This window comes from Protopterus annectens, chromosome 4.part1 (assembly GCF_019279795.1).
Source record: "Protopterus annectens isolate FY-2018-M chromosome 4.part1, PAN1.0, whole genome shotgun sequence".
Classification (NCBI taxonomy): domain Eukaryota; kingdom Metazoa; phylum Chordata; order Ceratodontiformes; family Protopteridae; genus Protopterus; species Protopterus annectens.
This window is the reverse complement of record NC_056734.1, coordinates 261406458-261425669: the sequence shown is the minus strand read 5'-3', so window position 1 is coordinate 261425669 and position 19212 is coordinate 261406458. Positions and strand designations below refer to the sequence as shown.

Here is a 19212-nt window from a genome sequence, read left to right as displayed (position 1 = left end):
TTAACAGCAGTAGTTACCCCTCTCTTTACAGAAATTGACAGTCAGCGTTTTGAGTAATAGTCTAGTACACTGCTGCATTTTTATCTGTGAGGAAAACGATTAAAACCTCTCATCTCTAAATGCAGCTGCTGCAACTGCAACATGCTGCTCCTCAGCTTCGCTAAGTCAGCTGCTAGGCTTAGGAAGAGCTGCTGAAGGTAAGAAGTAACCACTTACGTGTATGCATATGATGCACAACATTCTGGCATGTGATGGAGTGCGATACATCATCGTAGGGACCTGCAGAAATTAAGCATGTTGAAACACTTGGACAAAGTGTAGACTGATTTCTTCTTTGTCACCTCTTTCATTCTCTCCCATTCTTGCTCTCTCTCTCTCTTTCTCTGTCTTTTTCCTCTCTACTATAGATTTTCAGAGAAGACTAATTTTTGGTTTATGCGGAAGGAAACAACGGAAACTAGTCACATGGACTTTAGCCTTAGTTTAGAGTTGCTATTAACTGCTCTTCTCTGAACTTAAGAACGAAACTGCTGAAGCAAATGCTTCAGCTTTTAAAGAAGGTGCCTTCGTGTTTAAAAATAGTAAAGGCAGCAGGAGGCTGTTTGTGGAACTAACAAATATTCTGTGCAAAGCATGTATTCATTTAACCCTTGTGCTCTGCTTTATGAACCATGAATTCTACAAGTCATGTAAAAAGTATGTACTTAAAAGGTTATTTCTTACTACATATTTTGTACAAATATATGTATCTGTAGCAGAAATATATACATATATCATTGATTTTATTTTCCTTTGTTTACATCTTCAAAGTTTAGCCTGCTTTGTATTCGTACTTCCTAGAAATGAAAACATTGAGCTAACATTGTTCTGAGCAGACATGACTGCAGTCAAGCTGGAGGTTCTTCAGTTTCAATCCCTGATTATAGCAAATCTGACTTCAGCCCTCAAATAATGACTGCTGTACTAGAGAAAGACTGCAGAAGTGCAACTACATTCTTCAATTTCTGAAGCACTTTCAGCAGTCATATAAAACACATGCAAGTTGTGTGCTTGCATGTATTTGAGTGTGTGTTTGTGTGTGTGTGTGTGTGTGTGTGTGTGTGTGTGTGTGTGTCTGTGCTCACTCACGTGTGTGTGTGAATATATACATATGTGCGTGTATGTGTAAATATGTGTCTGTGTGCATATATTTATGTGTGTGTGTGTGTGTGTGTGTGTGTGTGTGTGTGTGTGTGTGTGTGTACTGTAGAATGCACTTTTTCTTGAAAATATTGACATGTTGGAGATCCTTTCCTTTCCTTTACAGATCCTAAGGATCAAATTCAGTGAATTAGGAGGTCATAATAAAATCATGTCAATATGCAAATGACAATTAACAATGCTATAAACATTCATACAAAAGTTATTAACAGGAAAACATTTAATCTCTGGCAAATCTTTGGTACACTACAGAAAACTTCTCCTATTGTGCACCTTCTGCCTCTTGGCTCTAGGCACCATTCAAATAATACAGTATATGCTGATCGGTTCTCCTCCAAGACCGAAAACTGACTTTGAAGACATGAGTACTACCCTTATATATAAATAACTCTAGCATTTGTGTTTAGTGAAAATTATTTTTTCATAGTAAAGGAAAATAAGTTCATGTGAGTAATACATATAATAAAAGATGACCCAGCAGCTTTGTTTCTACATGCTATTTATTTGTATTAGAATACAACATGGCAAAATTCAGGGTCATCATTACAACTTATGTTAACTGTCAAACTACAATAACCTGAACAAAAAATATTAGTTGCTGAGCATAACAATGAGGAAGGAGAATGGCATATCAAGTAAAAGAAACAGTGGACACATATTTAACTAAACTTGTGATTTTTCTTCAGATTGAACTTATTCATTGACTAAATTGTTGATCTGTTTGTTTGTTTCTTTCTACTAAAGTAACGTAGCTGAACTTCAAAGTGACTTTTTTGTACTTAATGTGAGCCCAGTATAGTTTACTTATGAGGAGGAGTGCATCAGTGTGCATCAGCTGATAAAGATCCTGTCACAGTGAAGTGTGGAAAAATACCACACATGCAAATGAACAGAATTCTTGTCACACAGCGTATCAAGAAAGCATAACTTTGTCCAAAGTGCAAATCTAATGGGGGATTACAATATATATATATATATATATATATATATATATATATATATATATATATAATTAGAACATGGACACTTGCCCAGCAAGTTGATTGACTGACCTCATCCTATGTGTTGGATTAGACTGTGAAACAGTATGGCTGTCTGGATGACTAACCTGAACATAATCCTGAGTAAAGAACTTACCTGCTAAGATCAAATGTTGTCACCTGTCAGGACTGATTTGATCCTTTTATAAGGACCTATCCCAGGATAATAGTCACATGATTCCACTGAAACTGTATCTTGAATTTGGTGCTCATTCTGGTAGCTATGCAGTTACATTATTGGAATGGTCTTTATCTTGAATTTTGTAGGGAAAAAGTGTACTCTCAGCTTGTGAAGAATGTGATAGTACAACATTTGTACACATGTTCTTTGTGGTCTGACTAGCTTTGATTGCTACAGTCACTGACAGTGAATTTTACAATTCTCAACCATTGTGGCTGCATTCTATCTGCTTTAATGGCTTACATCTGGTAAGATTCTGAGCTTCCATCTTGGCACCTTTGACTATAGATCAATTGTGACTATTCCTGTTCACAAGTCACACACTCACGTTTGTTATAGAAGGCTGTGGGATCTACTCCCACACCAGGTCAATCAATTGCTAACATTGCAGTGCAGCATAAGGGGATCCTACACTTCTGAATGTGCTATCCTTCAGATGAGATGATAAGTCAAGGCCCTATATGTTTGAGTTGGTGGTAGCTCAAGTACATGAAAGAGATGCTATTGCAAAGAGTAAAGGAAGTTCCCCGCTGCCCTTGTAAAATTTCCCCTATTAGTATAAATATCACCTTGGGTCTACCCTGAAAAGAGGCTAATAGCCTAGTGGGACTAATCTGGTCAGCAAATTATAAATAAATAAAAAATTCTCAAGCTTGGGTTATTCAAAATTGTCCCACACTCCAGAGTTTTAAGACAGTCATAAATTTGGGGTTCCCATTTTATGTTTGGAGACTATTGAGTGTGATTACAGGGGAATGTATACTAACTTCAAAACTGCAAAGAGTGCTTTCTCTTCTCTGATGTACAATAATCTCTAAGTTAGTATATATTTCTAGCTAAGCTGTGGAAGTTTAGCCCTCACATCAGGGTGAAACAGGGACTTGCACCCTTTGGTATGTTCCAAGGTCTTGAAATTCTCATAGGTCACCATAAAAATGTATCTTATTTTTCAATGAATTTATTTTAATTGTCTGCTATCTCATGTTATTGACTCTTTCATTTGACTTCACTGTTGTCTGGTTAGTTTATTTTAGTGTGCATTATTACCAAAATAAACATGTCAAAAACTCTTTTACTTAGTTCAGGTTACTGCTTGCACTATTAACCAAAACAAACAATGATCTGCTTAGACTCTGTTTAGAACTGTAGACTTTATTTCTTATAAATTGACATACTAAAGTGTTGGCTAATATTAGCCATTTGTAGCAATCAAATATGGACATCAACTGGTAAGAACACCTCAGTTCTAATTTTTAGCTGCATCATTGATTGCTCCACCAACAGAATGTTTGATTCATTATTCAATAAATCTCATACATAAAATTATTTATTGTGTGATCAGATATATCATGCATAATTAATTATTCAATAATCTAGGTGTCAAATTTTCCTACATTAAGATATACCATGCATTGTTCATTAATAACTTATCTGAAACATCTAAGTCCAAAATTGCATTATCAGAATAATAGATAAAAAAACATTCAGGCATGCTGGGTCCACAAACTGTTGTTGTTCAAAATGTACAACTACTGAATGTTTTCTGTTAATATTTCTAGTAGCTCTTATATGTTTCTGTACATATTTTTGAACCTGTCTTGTATTTAGTCCTATATAAAATAAATTAATAGAACAATAAATAGCATAGACAAAACATTATAAATAGTAATTTGGAAGACCAAAGGATTTAAAATCTCTGGTCATTTATATTGTATTCCTAATTAGATCCCTGCATTTACATGTAGCACATTCCTTGCAGATTTTATTTTCTTCATTTAAAATAAATGAAAAAAAAAATTGTCTGCATGTACTACTTTAGAAGCTGTACTCAAGGAATCCTTATAAGATATAATGTGATATTTTTTCCCAAAGGTACCAAAACTCTACCAGATAATATTATATACTAATATTTCCTTACTGTCTCTGTCATGTCTTCCACAAAAGGGGCAAGGTGTGTTACAAAAAAGTTGCCTTTCTTCTTTTTTACAACTTTATCTTTATAACTCTTATCTTTACCAGACCATAAAAAAAAAAAAGTGCAGTTTTATTGAATACCTTTATCCTATACATTGACCATTGGATGAAAGTGCTCAATAACACTGTGCTTTTTCATTATGTTATAATTAAGCATTGTTTGTTGGTGAAATTTGTTATCAGTGTATTTTGTACAATGCAACCTTCACTCTAAAGTCTTCTGCCCTTATATTTACCCCTTTTTCTTTATTTCTCATTCACACTAAAGGGAGGATCTGATGTTGTCAGTCTTCATTCATTCTTGACAAATGGGACTTGGTTCTGATCCTCAGAACTGGGTTGGCTGTTATACAGCTCATGCAAGCAAAAAAATGTTGAGCTAAGACTCTACCCCTAATGCCCTTGTCTTCATTACCTCGGATCTCATTTACCACTCTGTCAGTAAGACGTGTCAGCCATTGCTCTCAGCTAAGTTCTTAAAATTTCTATTTTTTAAGCTAATTCTTTGTATTTTTGCTGTATCCATATATTTTTAATATAATTATTTTCAGCTGTGTGTTTGATACTCTACCCAATACCTTTGGTAATTTCTATTACCATTGTTGGTAACTCACTCTCCCACCCTTCTTACCTTTTGTGGTAACTCTTAGTATCATCGTTGGTACTTCTTTCCTTTCTCCCTTATACCTTTTTGGTATTTCTTCACTATCGTCATTAATAGACCTTCTCGTCAACCTTTATCTGTGTGTGTGAGTGCTTGCTATACTTAAATGCTAAATTCATTAAAATGGCTGAAAAACATAAAGGCACTTCTGGATTCAAACAATGCCAAGACTGTGGAGGGAAGATTTCCATTTCTGATGGGCATCTTTTATGTGTTTATTGTGTAGGAGCTCCACATCTCGAACAAAACTTTGACATCTGCGAGGCCTTTAGTAACTGGGCCTTGGTTGAATGTCAAAATAAGCTAATTTTAAAGGGCATGTTGAAAACTCCTTTCAGTGAAGCCTTGTCCAAGTCTGATTCCCCCCTAAAATAATATCCTTCCAAAACGAAGAGCCATACGGTACCTCTGACCCCCATGCCACAGGTGGCCCAAAAGATAAGGCTCTGGTTCCAACTACCTCCATGGATCTGAAAGGTAAGGTACTAAAGCTACAAATCCAAGAATCCTCAGCACCGATTGCTGCTACTACGGTGCCTTCAGCACCAGCATTGGCAGCGGCATCTTTGGTTTCCCCCTAAGTGCTGACTTCTCTAACTGTGTCTCAGCATGCTTAGCTTAACCCATTGGTGCAAAAACCTGATCCAAACCTTCTTCCCAGGACAATGTACTCACCTTCCATAGAACCCTTTGTGGTCCAGCTGCCCAGTCCCTTTCTGGAAAGACCAGACTCTCCTTCAGGATTATCCATTCAATCCTCCAGGAGTCTCTCCAAGGTAGAGTTGTGAGATTGGTGGATCAGCTGTTGGCAGCCAGAGGTATGTCTGCCCCTCCTCAGGCCCCTCTCCCTCTTGGAGTTGGAGTATCTTTTCCAAGGACTCAAGCACTATCTCCTCCTCTGACTTCCACCGGTGCTTCGGAGCCTAAACTTCAATTCTGCTGGTACCAGCTGTTCTGGCATTGTTAGGCATCCCTACCTCGGTACTGGATATTGCTCTGACTTCTTCAGTTCCCTCCTTGGAACCAATAGAAGCTGAGGGACGAGACTCCACTGCTGGTTCCAAAAGTCTTGGATCAGCTCCTATTTTTTATTTGGAGCCAACTTTGGCTCTCAGGACTTTGCCACATGTGGGTCCTTTCCTGACTCCTGCGTTGGAGGGCAGATTCTCGGAGCTAGGTGTGACCTCGGTTCTGAAGTGGTCTTTCTTGGTTCCATACTTCCACTCCTCTTCAAGAGGTACTGCCTTTCAGCTTATGGAGAGAGCTTTAACTTTTGCAGGCTCTCAGATGGTCCCTCCTGCATCGGAGTGTCACATTACCATATTTTCTTGTCCAGAGCTGACACCAATCCCCATGACAGGACAGCAGGCACTGAAGCTTCAAGTTACCCTGTACAAGGCCCTTCTTCTTGAGTCTTCCTCAGAGATTCACACTGAGGACCCCTCCATAAGAAGACATGCAAGAGGAAGCACCTATATTCCCCAGAAGAATCTGTTACTCATGACATGGATTTCAATGAAGGGGAAGGTTCCTCCTGGTCACCCCCCCTGAAGATGTCTCCTTTGGAGTCATTCTGGTGATCCTCAAACAGAGGAGTAACTGGAAGCCAAAAAAACTGGACCACAGAGGAATCCATGTACTTGCAAGTATTTGGTGCTTGACCATCTACTTCATGTGTGACCCCACCCACTGATGATCTTAATAAGCTAATCATGAAGTTGGCTTGGAAGGCCCCAGACTACATAGAGCCTACTCACTGGAGACCAGACAAAATTCAATCTCTGCCAGAGGACAACCAATATTGAGCAAAGGGTTTAGCAGTAGATGCCATGGTGGTGGTGTTTGCCACCAATCAGGTACTCACCAATGAGAGTCCTACTGTATATCCTCCTAACCAGGAATCCAGGATGATGAACAGATTTGGAAAGCATTTCTATGCTTCATTCACCTTTTGAACTTTATGGCACAATTTACTAGACTCCAGGGAGATCTGATTAAGGAGTTATTATATACTCTCACTGAAGCTGTGCATAATGAGGTGTAGGATAAGGTCATCTCTCAGCTAGCCACCCTGGAGTTTATATCAAACTCGTCCATGCAGCATATTGTGCACACAGCCAAGGATACAACCAGAGCAGTGGGTTTGGGCGTTGCCATAATGCTACACACCTGGATGCACTTGTGTGAATTTGTGTAGCCCTTTGAGTCTTCCATCATCAATGTTCTATTTGATGGATCATCTTTGTTTGGCCCTAACGTGAAGGACACACTAGCCAGATTTGAAAAGGATGGAAAGGCCCTGTTTGCTGAGGGCATTCATTTTTCTACTCCTCAGCAATCCTACTCCAAGAATCAGAGGAGAGGAAAGAAGTGGTTCAAAAGGTCCCAAAGGCTTTTCCAGGACACGTGGTGGCAGCTTCCCTGAGGGCAGAGGGGAAAGTTCAGATGGAAGGCACCAGCCTCGAGGCAGAGGTGGCTCATGAAATCAGGGATCCAGAGACTCCTTCTCTGGACAAGCTACCAGTGCTCCTGAAAGGAGGCACGATTGCTTACCTTTGGAAGCAGTTGGAGGAAGACTCTTATTGCACTTGACAGCCTGGTGGCAAATAACCTCCAATACTTGGGGGTAGAGAATCATTATCAGAGGCTATATCACTTTCAACTTTTTCCCAAGTTCACTGAAAAAAATCCCTGATGTTCCATCCAATCAGAGGGATCAAGCAACCATAGAGATTCAAAAGCAGCCAGAAAAAAAGAGTCATCCAAGAAGTCCCACCAGACCAGATTTGATCCAAGTTTTACTCCAGGTTCTTTTTGGTGCTAAAGATGACAGGGGACTGGAGACCAATATTGGACCTCAGCCATCTGAACAAGTTTGTTCAGCAGACAAAATTCCAGATGGTCATGGTTCGGTCTATTTTCCCCTTTCTAGGGGAAAACAATTGGATGTGCTCTATAGGCCTTCAAGATGTGTATTACCACATAAAGATGGACAAATTGTAGCTTGCTACAGATCCCCCACCATGCTCCAAGATTCTCACTACACCTTTCTAAACATACTGAAAAATATTAAGATACAACCAAACACTCTAATACTGGGTTATATCAACTACCCTGCCATTAACTGAGAAAACTACTCCTGTACCAACACCTTTGCTCAACAGTTCTTGGAATTCATAAATTCCAATGCCCTAGAGCAACTAATTCATAGTCCCACCAGTGGTACCAATATTCTAGACCTGGTTATTACCAACATAGGAGATTGATGCTCCACACCAGTGGTCACCCCCTCGTGGGTCAGATCAGACAATAAGCTAATCACACTTGACATCCACACCCCATCCCCACTCCCCTATAAGGAAACCTCCATAAAAAACTTCTCCAAAGCCAACTTCATGTTTCTCAAGTCAGAAGTAACAAACTTCATGACACCCATGCAGATGAGAACTGGAAGTTCAACTGCTGAATACTACACTAAGGTGGTGTACGATCACATTCACTCTTGCATGGACCAAGCCATCCCAAATAGAACCAAGATGCAATCCTCTAAAAAAAGGAAGCCAATCTGATGGTCCCCTGCCACAAACAAGCTGTACAACAGAAGGAAGAAACTCTTGCATAAAAGAGGAAGAACCCAGGATTCAAAAAACTCCCTCACCAGCCTTAATAGAAAGCTAAGATCTCTCATAAAATCTTCCAAAGCTAGTTACAAAAACAAAATTAACAAATATTCTAAAGACAACCACAAGGCATTCTATAGCTATGTCAAGAATCTAAATGGCAATACTCAGATCTGCTCTGAGCTACAGCAGAATGGCACTAGATATACTGATCCCAAGGATATTGCCAATATCCTGGCAGATAGATTCAGTGCCAACTTCACCCCCCTCTCACCCCCTAAAGGGCCCATCTCAATACCGAAAGAATGCAAAATTCTGATAATCATGGCTACTCAGGTAAAAACCGCACTCTCCAAAGCCAAGAATACAGCAACCATGGGACCAGACAACATCCTGGGCTGTGTACAGCATGAACTACAAAATGAACTGGCACCTCAACTATGTGTCATGTTTAATCATAGCCTCATCTCAGGCTCCATGCCCACAGAGTGGTAGACAGCTACAGTCATCCCACTCCACAAGCGGGGATCCACTTTGGATCCCGGTAACTACCGTCCCATTAGTCTGATGAGCCTGATCTAAAAGGACATGGAACGTATTATCATGGAATTTATAAACAAAGACATTGACAACTTTCAAACACTGGACCCTACCCAGTTTAGGTTCAGGAAGGGCCAATCTTGCCTCCTGAACCTGAACAACTTCTTTGAATCAGTCTCCGGAGCTGTGGATGAGGGTAATGTGGTTCACATAGCCTACTTGGACCTCACTGAGGCTTTTGACACTACCCCCCAGTCTGGAATCATAGATAGACCTACTAAGCTGGGCATTAATCCCTACATCACTCGATGGGTTGCAAACTGGCTTACTGACAGAGCATACACTGTAAAAGTAGCCAACTCCAAATCCAGCTCCAGACAAGTGAGAAGTGGTGTACCACAGGGTTTTGTGCTGGCAGCACTCTTGTTTGGCATCTACTTCTCTGAAGTACAGGTCAACACTCAGGGACCCTGGCTTATAAAATTTACAGATGACTGTAAGCTGGGAGGCATTATTGAATCCCCAAATTATGTGGATATACTACAAAAGGGCCTTACCAAAACAGATGCCTGGTGGCAGAGCCATGGGCTCAAGCTAAATGCCAACAAATGTATAGTTGTTCCCTTTGGGAAAACCACGTACCTGTGAACTACCACATAGGTGGTAGTACACTAAACACTGAAAGTGTGATAAGAGACCTAGGGACACAGATGGACAGTGGTCTCACCTTTGATAACCACATTGCCTCAACAGTTAGAAAATCCTTCTATGTGGCACACCTCATCACTAAGGGCTTTTCATCCAGAAAAAAGGAGGTCATTGTCCTTCTGTACTCATCCCTCATTAGACCCATTATAGTATACAATGCCCTGTCTGGTATGTACCTCACAAGACATCTGCAACAACTAGAAAGGCCACAGAAATACCTCACAAAAAGAATCACAGGCCTAAAGTGGATGCCTTATGCTGACCGTCTAAAGAAACTCCAGCTATACTCTGTTGTATATCGCCTACTCAGAGGTGATCTCTGCCTAACATACAAGGCCATGTCAAACCCAGAGTTGTTGGACATGCTACACTTAAAGAAATCCCAATCACTCTGAGCCACATGCTCCAGGGATCTTAACCTTGTCATCACGATTAATAGAACATGCTGGAGAGATAGGTTCCTGACCCAGAGACTCCCCATAGTCTGGAATAGGCTGCCCATACATGTCAGGTAGAGTGCCTCAATGGCCCTCTTTAAGAGGAGCTTTGACGATTGGATGGGAGATAGGAAATTCACCTCGGAGATCACATCAGTAGCCCTGCTAGACAGGGTTCAGGAAAGTAAATATTTGTGGGAAGAAATAGCCAGGGGAATCGTTATGGTTATGTTTGTATAGGCCCTAGTGCCAATAACCTAGTACCTACCTATGAACCTATGAAATGCTTAAGAAGGTATCTCCATGTTCGGCTAGGGCCAGTCATTATCAGTTCAGAGCACTGCCCTTTGGCCTCACCACAGTACCCAGTGTTTTCACCAAATGCATGGCAACAGTCACGGCTCAAGTGAGACTACAAGGATTCTGGTTGTTTCCTTATCTAGATGACTGGCTCCTCACCGCCACTACCAGGCATCTACTGCTTCAAGCCAAGACTTTATCATACACTTGTTCAATGCCCTGGGCATAACAGTCAAAAAACAAAATTCACAGCTGTCTCCCACTCAGGACCTAGAGTTCATACGACCCTGCCTCAGAACAGTTTTGTGTATAGCTTCTCTACCCTTTCACAGGCTGCAAAAGATAAGGTCTTAAGTACAGCTCATTTTATTAAAAAAACAAAGTGCCCATCTCTACTTGTCCTTCAAGCCCTAGGATCTATGGCAGCAGCCATCACCTTGGTTCCCTTGGCAAGTTTTCACATGAGAATACTTCAATGGATTTGGCTCAGTAGTCCATTCTATCTCATCTGATGACTCACCCAATATTAGTAACAGGCCGTTGCAAAAAGGATTTATCCTGGTGGATGCAGTCAAAAGAAATCCAAATGGGCTGTACCTTTATTCCCCTTCAACCCAAGGCCTTAGTGATCACGGACGCCTCCCAGATGGGGTGTGGGGGCATTATCTGGGAAGAACAGTCCAGGGCACTTGGTCTCCACAAGAGGCCAACTTGCACATCAATGTCCTGGAAATGTGACCAGTGCTCCTATCATTGCAAGCCTTTCAATCTGCTCTCACTCTGGGAACAGTTGCAATCCAATTAGACAATATGTCAGTGGTATGGCATATCAACAAACAAGGTGGAACCAAATTCTACACCTTTGCCGGGAAGCTCTCAGAGTGTGGCAGTGGGTGATATCTTCCAGTTGCTTTCTTGTGGCAACACATATCCTGGGGAGCTCCAACATGATGGCGGACAAGCTAATCAGACACATTCTACTGCCACACGAGTGGTCTCTCAATTCAAAAGTTGCAAAGGAAATCTTTCACCTCTGGGGCCAGCTTTGCTGTGATCTCTTTGCCTCCCCAGTGTACAACAAGTGCAGCAGCCACATTGCCCTAATTCCCCCTCAGGGGAGTCCACAAGAGATGCTCTCCTTCTTGATTGACCCTTGGGTCTTCTTTATGCCTTTCTCCCCTTTCCCTTCATACCCCTCTTCCTAAAGAAAGCCCAAAGGTTGTAAAGCAAATTGATTCTCATTGCTCATTTCTGGCCCAGCCAAGTTTGGTTCCCCTTTCTATGGCCTCACTTGATTCACCTTCAGTGGATTCTGGCCCCAGTTCCAGACCCGCTGTCTCACCCACAGAGATACATCCCGATCTAAGCACTCTCAAGCTTACAGCTTGGTTCCTCCAATTCCATTAGTCACCATGCAGAATAATATAACTTCTCCCATACAAAAACATTCATCTGGCTTCCCATAGACCTTCCACCAGGAGACTCTTTTCCAGTAAATGGAAGAGATTCTCAATTTGGGCTTCTGAGAAACATTTAAACACCATTTCAGCACCTGTTGAAAACATTTTGGAATTTTTAGCCACCGTTTTTGATCTCGGATTCTCTGGTTCCACCAATAAAGTTCAGTTAGCAGCCATTGCTAATTTTCGCAATGGATACAACAACCATTCTTTAATTTCCCATTGCCTATGCAAGGTCTTTCTCAAAGGTGCCTTACATCTAAAACTTCAATTCAAAGATCCCTTAGCTCGGTGGGATCTAACCTTGAATTTGTAATCTTTAGTACTCCCTCCATTTGAACCAGTAGCTACTTGCCATCTCATTCCTTTCCTGGAAAACTCTTTTTCCAGTAGCCATCACTTCTGCCAAAAGAGTCTCTGAGATCCAGGGATTATGTGCAAAACCCCTGTATATCATTTTTCATAACTCAGGGTGTCATTGAGAACTAACCCTTCCTGTCTTCCTAAGGTTTTCCAACAAAGGTGGATATTGCTTGCATTTACTGGATGTTCATAGGCAACTACATTTTTAACTTGACGGAACTAAAGAGTCCAGGAAATCAGATCAGTTGTTTATTTCCTTTTCTGGCTCAACAGTGGGAAAAACTGTGTCAAAAGTGACTTTATCTAGATGACTGAGAGACTGTGTTATTTTCATTTATGAACATAACAACTGAAAGTTACCTGCGCCTGTAAGAGAGCATTCAACCAGATCAATTGCCACATCAACTGTTTTACATTCAAAAACTTCCATGGATGAAATATGCACAGCTGCAACTTGGGCTACACCTCATACCTTTATCTCTCATTACAAATTGGATATGGTCTCCTGGGGAAGAGCATCCTTTGGCTCTATGCTTCTCAGGAATATCCTTCCTTAAGGCCACCCAGGAACGAAGTAGCTGGGGACTCTGTCCCATTCAAGAATGAACGAAGATTGATAACATCAATTAAAGAAGTTATGTACTCACCATAACATTCTATCTGTGTTTTCGATCTTCATTCATTTTTGACATCCCACCCACCTTATGGTGAGTACATAACTTCATTTTCATCAAGATTTTCTTGGCAATAATTTATATATTTTTAAACATAATACTGTCTCTCTGATGTCCTTTTGAAAGTCAAGTTTCTCAAAGTACTCTGCAAGATTTTATTTATTTATTTATTGTTTACTGGGATAGTCCGACTGGACACATCCATTTACAGTGGAGGCCCGGGGAGAAAAGCTCCACATTCAGTACAGAAAAACAAATAGTTGAACAATATGATAACAATATGATCATCTATACAGAAGCAAAACATTGATAATAGATAAAAAAATACAACTTTCGATACAGAAACAGAAATTAACACTAGATAAGCATTATAACTGACTAAAGAGACAGACACTGCTTAGAAATTAATTAGTGTAAGTTTAGCATGAGTTAGTATAACTATTAGAAACTTGAGCAGAAAATAAAATTCCTGATACTGTAGAAAAATTACAGTAGGAATAATTGGATATGAAGCTATCTGGGGTGGTAGAAATACAGATACAGAGATACAAAGGAGTGACTTGTCAGTGGAGCAAAGGAGACAATTTGATTTGTAGGGCGTGAGTAGGTGACAGTGCTGGGGATCTATCAGGATGTCTCACAATATTGTAGGCAATGATTAGTTGATGGTAATTGAGTAGTTGGGGAAATTCTAGCCATTGTAGTTCCTTTATAGCCTGACAGTGATTGGTTCAGAAGGTGCAGTTATTAGTGAACTTGGCAATTTTGCTGTAACATGTCACAAGTCTAGCAAGATAATGTTTTCTGATATGGGTAAGGATTGGTGTCGCATACATTAGAGTGGACAATAGATGGGTTTGGGCTAGGGAGATTCTCGCTTGTTTTGAGAGAAAGTTTTTGTGTCTGTATGGTGTTCCCATTTTTTATGTACTTTTTGATGGTTTGTGAAATGTGGACATTAAACTGTAGGTTTTTGTCAATTTCTACAGCCAGGAGTTTGGTGTGATCAGAGGGGGTGATGATAGTACCATTTTTAGAAGTGATTGAGAAGAATAGAGAGGTAGGAATAGATTTGTTGGGTGTGAAAAGAACCAATTTAGTCTATTTGGGATTTAGGATAAGTTAGATCTGAGTAATCCAACTTTCCACTAAGCTAAAGGAATCCTTAGTGTGTTGTTGTAATGTGGTAAGTGAGGGTACAGAGCAGATAAGAGTCAAATCATCTGTGTACTATATGAGTGGAGCAGGGTGGGTGGAGGTATGAAGATTGTTAGTGAAAATCAAGAAAAGAAGAGGACCTAATATAAAGCCTTGTGGTACCCCTATAGATGTTGGGAGTAGAGGAGATAGTATACCTTGCCATTGGATAGACTGCTGCCTGTCTTACAGATAATTTTTTAAACCAGGCAATAGTTGGAGGGGCAAAGGCTAGAGAGGCAAGGGTGTCTAGAAGTAGGGAGTGTGGGACCATGTCAAATGCTTTTGAGAGGTCTAAAAATATAGCAGATGCAAAGTTGTTGTTTCTGTGCTGGTTTACCAGGTTAGAAAAAAAGAGAAGAGCAGTTGTTGTGCTATGGTGTTGCCGAAAGCCATGTTGTGTGGAGGAGAGAAGATTGTATGAGTTTAGAAAATTCATTACTTGAGAGGAGATACATTTTTTGAGTAGTTTAGATAGAGGGGATAGAATCACAAGTTGACGATAATTAGTATTGTTGGTGGAGGTGGGAGTTGGAGTCATGTTTTTCCTTGGTTTTAACAGTGAGTTGTTAGAATGCCAAAACCTTTGAGGGACTTTTGAGTGATTATTTTGGGCAGCAAGGAAATAATTCTGTTTATCCAATTTGGTTTGTTTCTTGGCCTGAATTCTGAGTTGTTGGTAGTTTTGTTTAGATAGGCTAGTGTTTTCTCTTTTCCACATTTTCCAAGCCTTGTCTCCTGACTTCAGTAGGGCTCTTGTGTCCCTACTTAGCCATGGTGCATAGTTTGTCTTAACTCTAACTTTACTAATGGGTGTGATTAAATTTAGGACATTAATGAAAGTGCTATTAAAGTAGTCGACGGCCTGGTCTAAACTTAGGGTTTTAAGTGGTTCCCAGTTACATTGTTTTAGACTGGAGTTAAGATCCTGTATATTTAGCTTGCAGTCATCTCTGACATCTAAAAGCAAATGGCTTAGCTAAGTTGGTGTGGGAGATGGTCACTTAGAGTGTCTGGTAGGCATCCTGTCTGGTAGTTAAATTTGTGATGTGTACTCACAGCTCAGATACATAGCTAGAGTGGGGCAAAGGGGACATTTTCCCTAGAAGCAAAATGTTATCGACATGATTGGCAGATCCAGATTGGTCTTCAATACATTATCAGAATTCAGAAAATGAATGCTGGTATTGAATTAGCATTGATAACTGAAGTGCTGTAATTCTATATGTGCAACAAAAGCTATAGCAACTGCTTGCAAGAAACAGATTTTTTTCCCCTTTTCAAGCCTGAAGAGAGTTGATGCAAACACACACACGCACACACACACACACACACACACACACACACACACACACACACACACACACACACACACCTATCTCTGAGCTGATCAACCATATTCTGTGTGGACGGTTTCATAGAGATTATTTAAATAAAATAATTTTTAAAGATTTTTATCATAAAACCTTTTGCAAATTGGAGACCATCCACTAATTAGGGATACCTACATGTGGCCTCGAATTGTCATCTATAATAGCCTCCTACACAGATCACTTGAGACTTTGATTTCATGCCTTCTGTGTTTCTCAGAACTGAAAATGTATTCTAGATTATTACCCCTGCCTTTAGACACTAGCAGTCAGTGCAGCTGTGCACTTAGTGTTAAGATCCGCATTGGAATTATTTACTTCAGGATTTCATGGCTCACCCTTACAGTTTCCAGTTATTTTTACCATCAGGGTACTCCTTGCTCCACACAGTTGATCACCTGTCAGGCATGTCAAGCATCAGCTGTGGTTCTTGGAGGAATCATTCATTTCTGCTGCAGAAAGATGATCAGAACTGTAGCCCTGCTGTAGCTCAGCCACTTAGCAGAGATCTTAACATTTTTATCCTTCAAATCAGTGCCCATATTGCTTCTTTCCTGGTAAATGACAAAATGCTGAATGTGGAATACTTGCCACTTCAATCAACTTTCCACACTATATCATTTTTTTCACCAACTGCTCTATGCAACTTGACCACTTCTTTTACATATTTTGCAGCAAATTTACACCCTAATCCTAGCCTTCCTCACCTATGAACTCTTAAACTTGCAGACCTTTTTTTTTTTTTTTTTTTTGCCAGCAGATTAAATGAAATATATAGTAACTATATCCTAAGATCACAGTCCTATGAAACCGCCTACTCACTTACTTACGCCTAGGAATATACTTCACAGCACTGACTACAGTTTTTGACACTAGCCTCATGCTTATCAGAATCCCTCCCAATAAAGATACAATCAGTTCCTTCTTACTAGGTTTTCTGTATCCATCTTAAAATGAAATTAAATTGTGTTGCATTCTGCAAGAGCTATATAGCAGGGAACATAGCCAAAACCCTTTAACCGCCCCCCCCCCCCCGGACTCTTATTTTCTTCAAACAATATTCTGTTATTCTGCCATGAAAGTCTCACCCTACATGCTTCTCACATTGTCTATACTTTCCTTTCAATCTACCTTAATTTTTCCTTCCTTCAACATTTTCTCTCTCTCTCTGTATACCTAATTGTATATAATTTGCAAACTAAATGTTTACTATGTATGTTCTGTTTTGAGCTAGTCATGCAATATGTTTTACAGTTTAAGCACTGAAGCACTGATAGTTGTGCTTTACTTATTTTTTCTTTATTCATAGTGCCAATAGCTTGTTTGTAAAACATTCACCATTCTTCACAATGAATGCAACATCTCAATTAAAACAGTGATAGTTTAGTTCTTTCTTTATTTCATTACTTACAGCTCTGATAGCTTGTTTATCAAACTTTTTTTGTATTCATCACTATGCATGAATCCAATAGTGGATGGTCATTTAGTGGCATGAACACTGACTGTAGATAATTGTCACTGTTGAAGAGATACTGTGACCCTATGTACAAAAATGAGAAAAAGGGGGGGTGGATGCATTGATTGATGGATGAATGAATGAATGGATGAATGGATGGATGAACCACACATATAACAATTTGAAACTGTCACCTTTGTTAATGTCTGCCTATTATAGTCTCTTGGACTGAGCTTGAAAACGGTTCATTTAGATCAGTGTTCTACCCTGGTTAAGAAATGAAAAATAATAATAAAGAAATAAAACTTATCTTTGTCATTTATTGAGGAACCATGCCCCACTGTAGCAATCTGGTGGACATACAGTAGTTTTCAAAGAACTTAATCAGTTCTTGATCAGTGTAATGAAGCCTTCTGATCGAGTGCACAAAGTAGTGGTAGCTAATGCCAGTTTAGCTGTTATCAACAAATCATGAGTAAATATGTATTATTTTATTTTCTGCATTAACATGGGTGTATATAGCTTTGAATATTAGTTTTAAAAGAATACTATACAGCATGAAATGGTACCACTGTCACATATAGGTGCTATCTGGGGTGGACCACCAAGTTTCTATGGTAACCCAACATATTTTTTGCAGATAAAGTCAAATCTTTCTCTTTGAGAAGTTAAAAGCGAATAAAACTCAGACGAACACTGAACAAGCAAAAGCCACTGCAGACTAAAGGATGGTAACTGTCATCAGTGATGCTTGTTATAATTTTTTGTGTTATCATAGCAAATCCTGGAAACCAAGACAGATTATAATAACCCTACCAACCTTATAGAGGGATTATTTATTCATGGCATTATACAATAGTCACTCTGGCCATGTATGGTATCAAGGGCTTTTAGGAAACTGTCTCATGCAAATAAAATGACAGTACCACAACAGAATGAAACAGTTACAACCACCTATTATGCTAACGGTCACAAAATGCAGAGTACTGTGGTAAACTGGCATATAAGAAACAAAATCTCAAACCAATTTAAATAAGAGTCTACTAACACCAAATAATGTTGAACATTCCATCTGAAAATATCAGTGGCTACTGTTGACCAAGGTAGTTCAGGAATCTGGTTGAGCTGAAGCAGTTCTTTCTGTTGATGTGACTTAGTACTATTACACACAGAACAGGATAATAGCATTCTCTCAATATCTAGTGACATAGAAGGCCAAAATACTAGACCTCTTGCCCTTCTTTTGGTAGAGTCTGCTCCTGGAAAACTACGATGCAAGACAGTAATGTACTCTTGTTGAAAGGACTTTAGAACAATTATTTTCAGACCTTTCATAATGATATCATTGTCAGAAAAAATTTCATCTCTGTATGGAAAATAAGGTTGCATTTCTTGAGGTAAACTAGATTGCTTTGATGGCCATCCTTGTTGAATAAAGTGGTTGAGTTGCTGTAAAACTGCATCTGTGACTGTGATCTCTCAGCTCATCAAGATGTGTGGAAGAAATATTTCTCAATTCTTTGACTTCAAAATCAAAGTTCTCATTCTCATACTGTTTAATGGTGTTTCTGGGCTATCTGGAGAATGTATCAACAAGATAAAGAAGTTTGTCTTACTTGTAGCCAAGAGTGGAATTATACTTTTGCAATATCAGCATCATACATTGCAATCTGGCTGGAGCTGTATGCATAGGCTTTCTCAAAATAGTGACTAGAGGTTTGTGGTTTGTTTCATTCTGTATAGGTCTACAATAAACATAATCATGGAACACTGAAAATGCAAACATAATTGCTGAAAGTTCTTTTTTGATCTGAGCATACTGCATTTCAGTTTGGGTAAGAGTTCTTCATGAATAGGCAACAGGTTGACCCTCTTGTAGAATTACAGCACCTAAACCAAATCTCAAAGCATCACATGAATGAGTGACTGGCTTGTGAACATCACAGTATCTGAGAGTTGGTGGACTGGCAATTCTCTGTTTCAGGACATCAAATGCTCTTTGGTGCTGTTCTAACTAAGACCAGGATA

At 39.7% G+C, this 19212-nt stretch overlaps 1 protein-coding gene across 1 annotated transcript in view; it reads right to left on the bottom strand.

Annotated features, from left to right (window-relative positions):
* Positions 1-486, bottom strand: part of NRROS (negative regulator of reactive oxygen species) — a 146334-nt gene extending 145848 nt beyond the window's left edge. Inside the window, exon 1 of the mRNA XM_044070124.1 lies at positions 217-486. Coding sequence (XP_043926059.1) covers positions 217-248 — 32 coding nt within the window. The 5' untranslated portion in view covers positions 249-486. The remainder of the gene's footprint in view (positions 1-216) is intronic.
* Between the last annotated feature and the right edge of the window lie 18726 nt (positions 487-19212).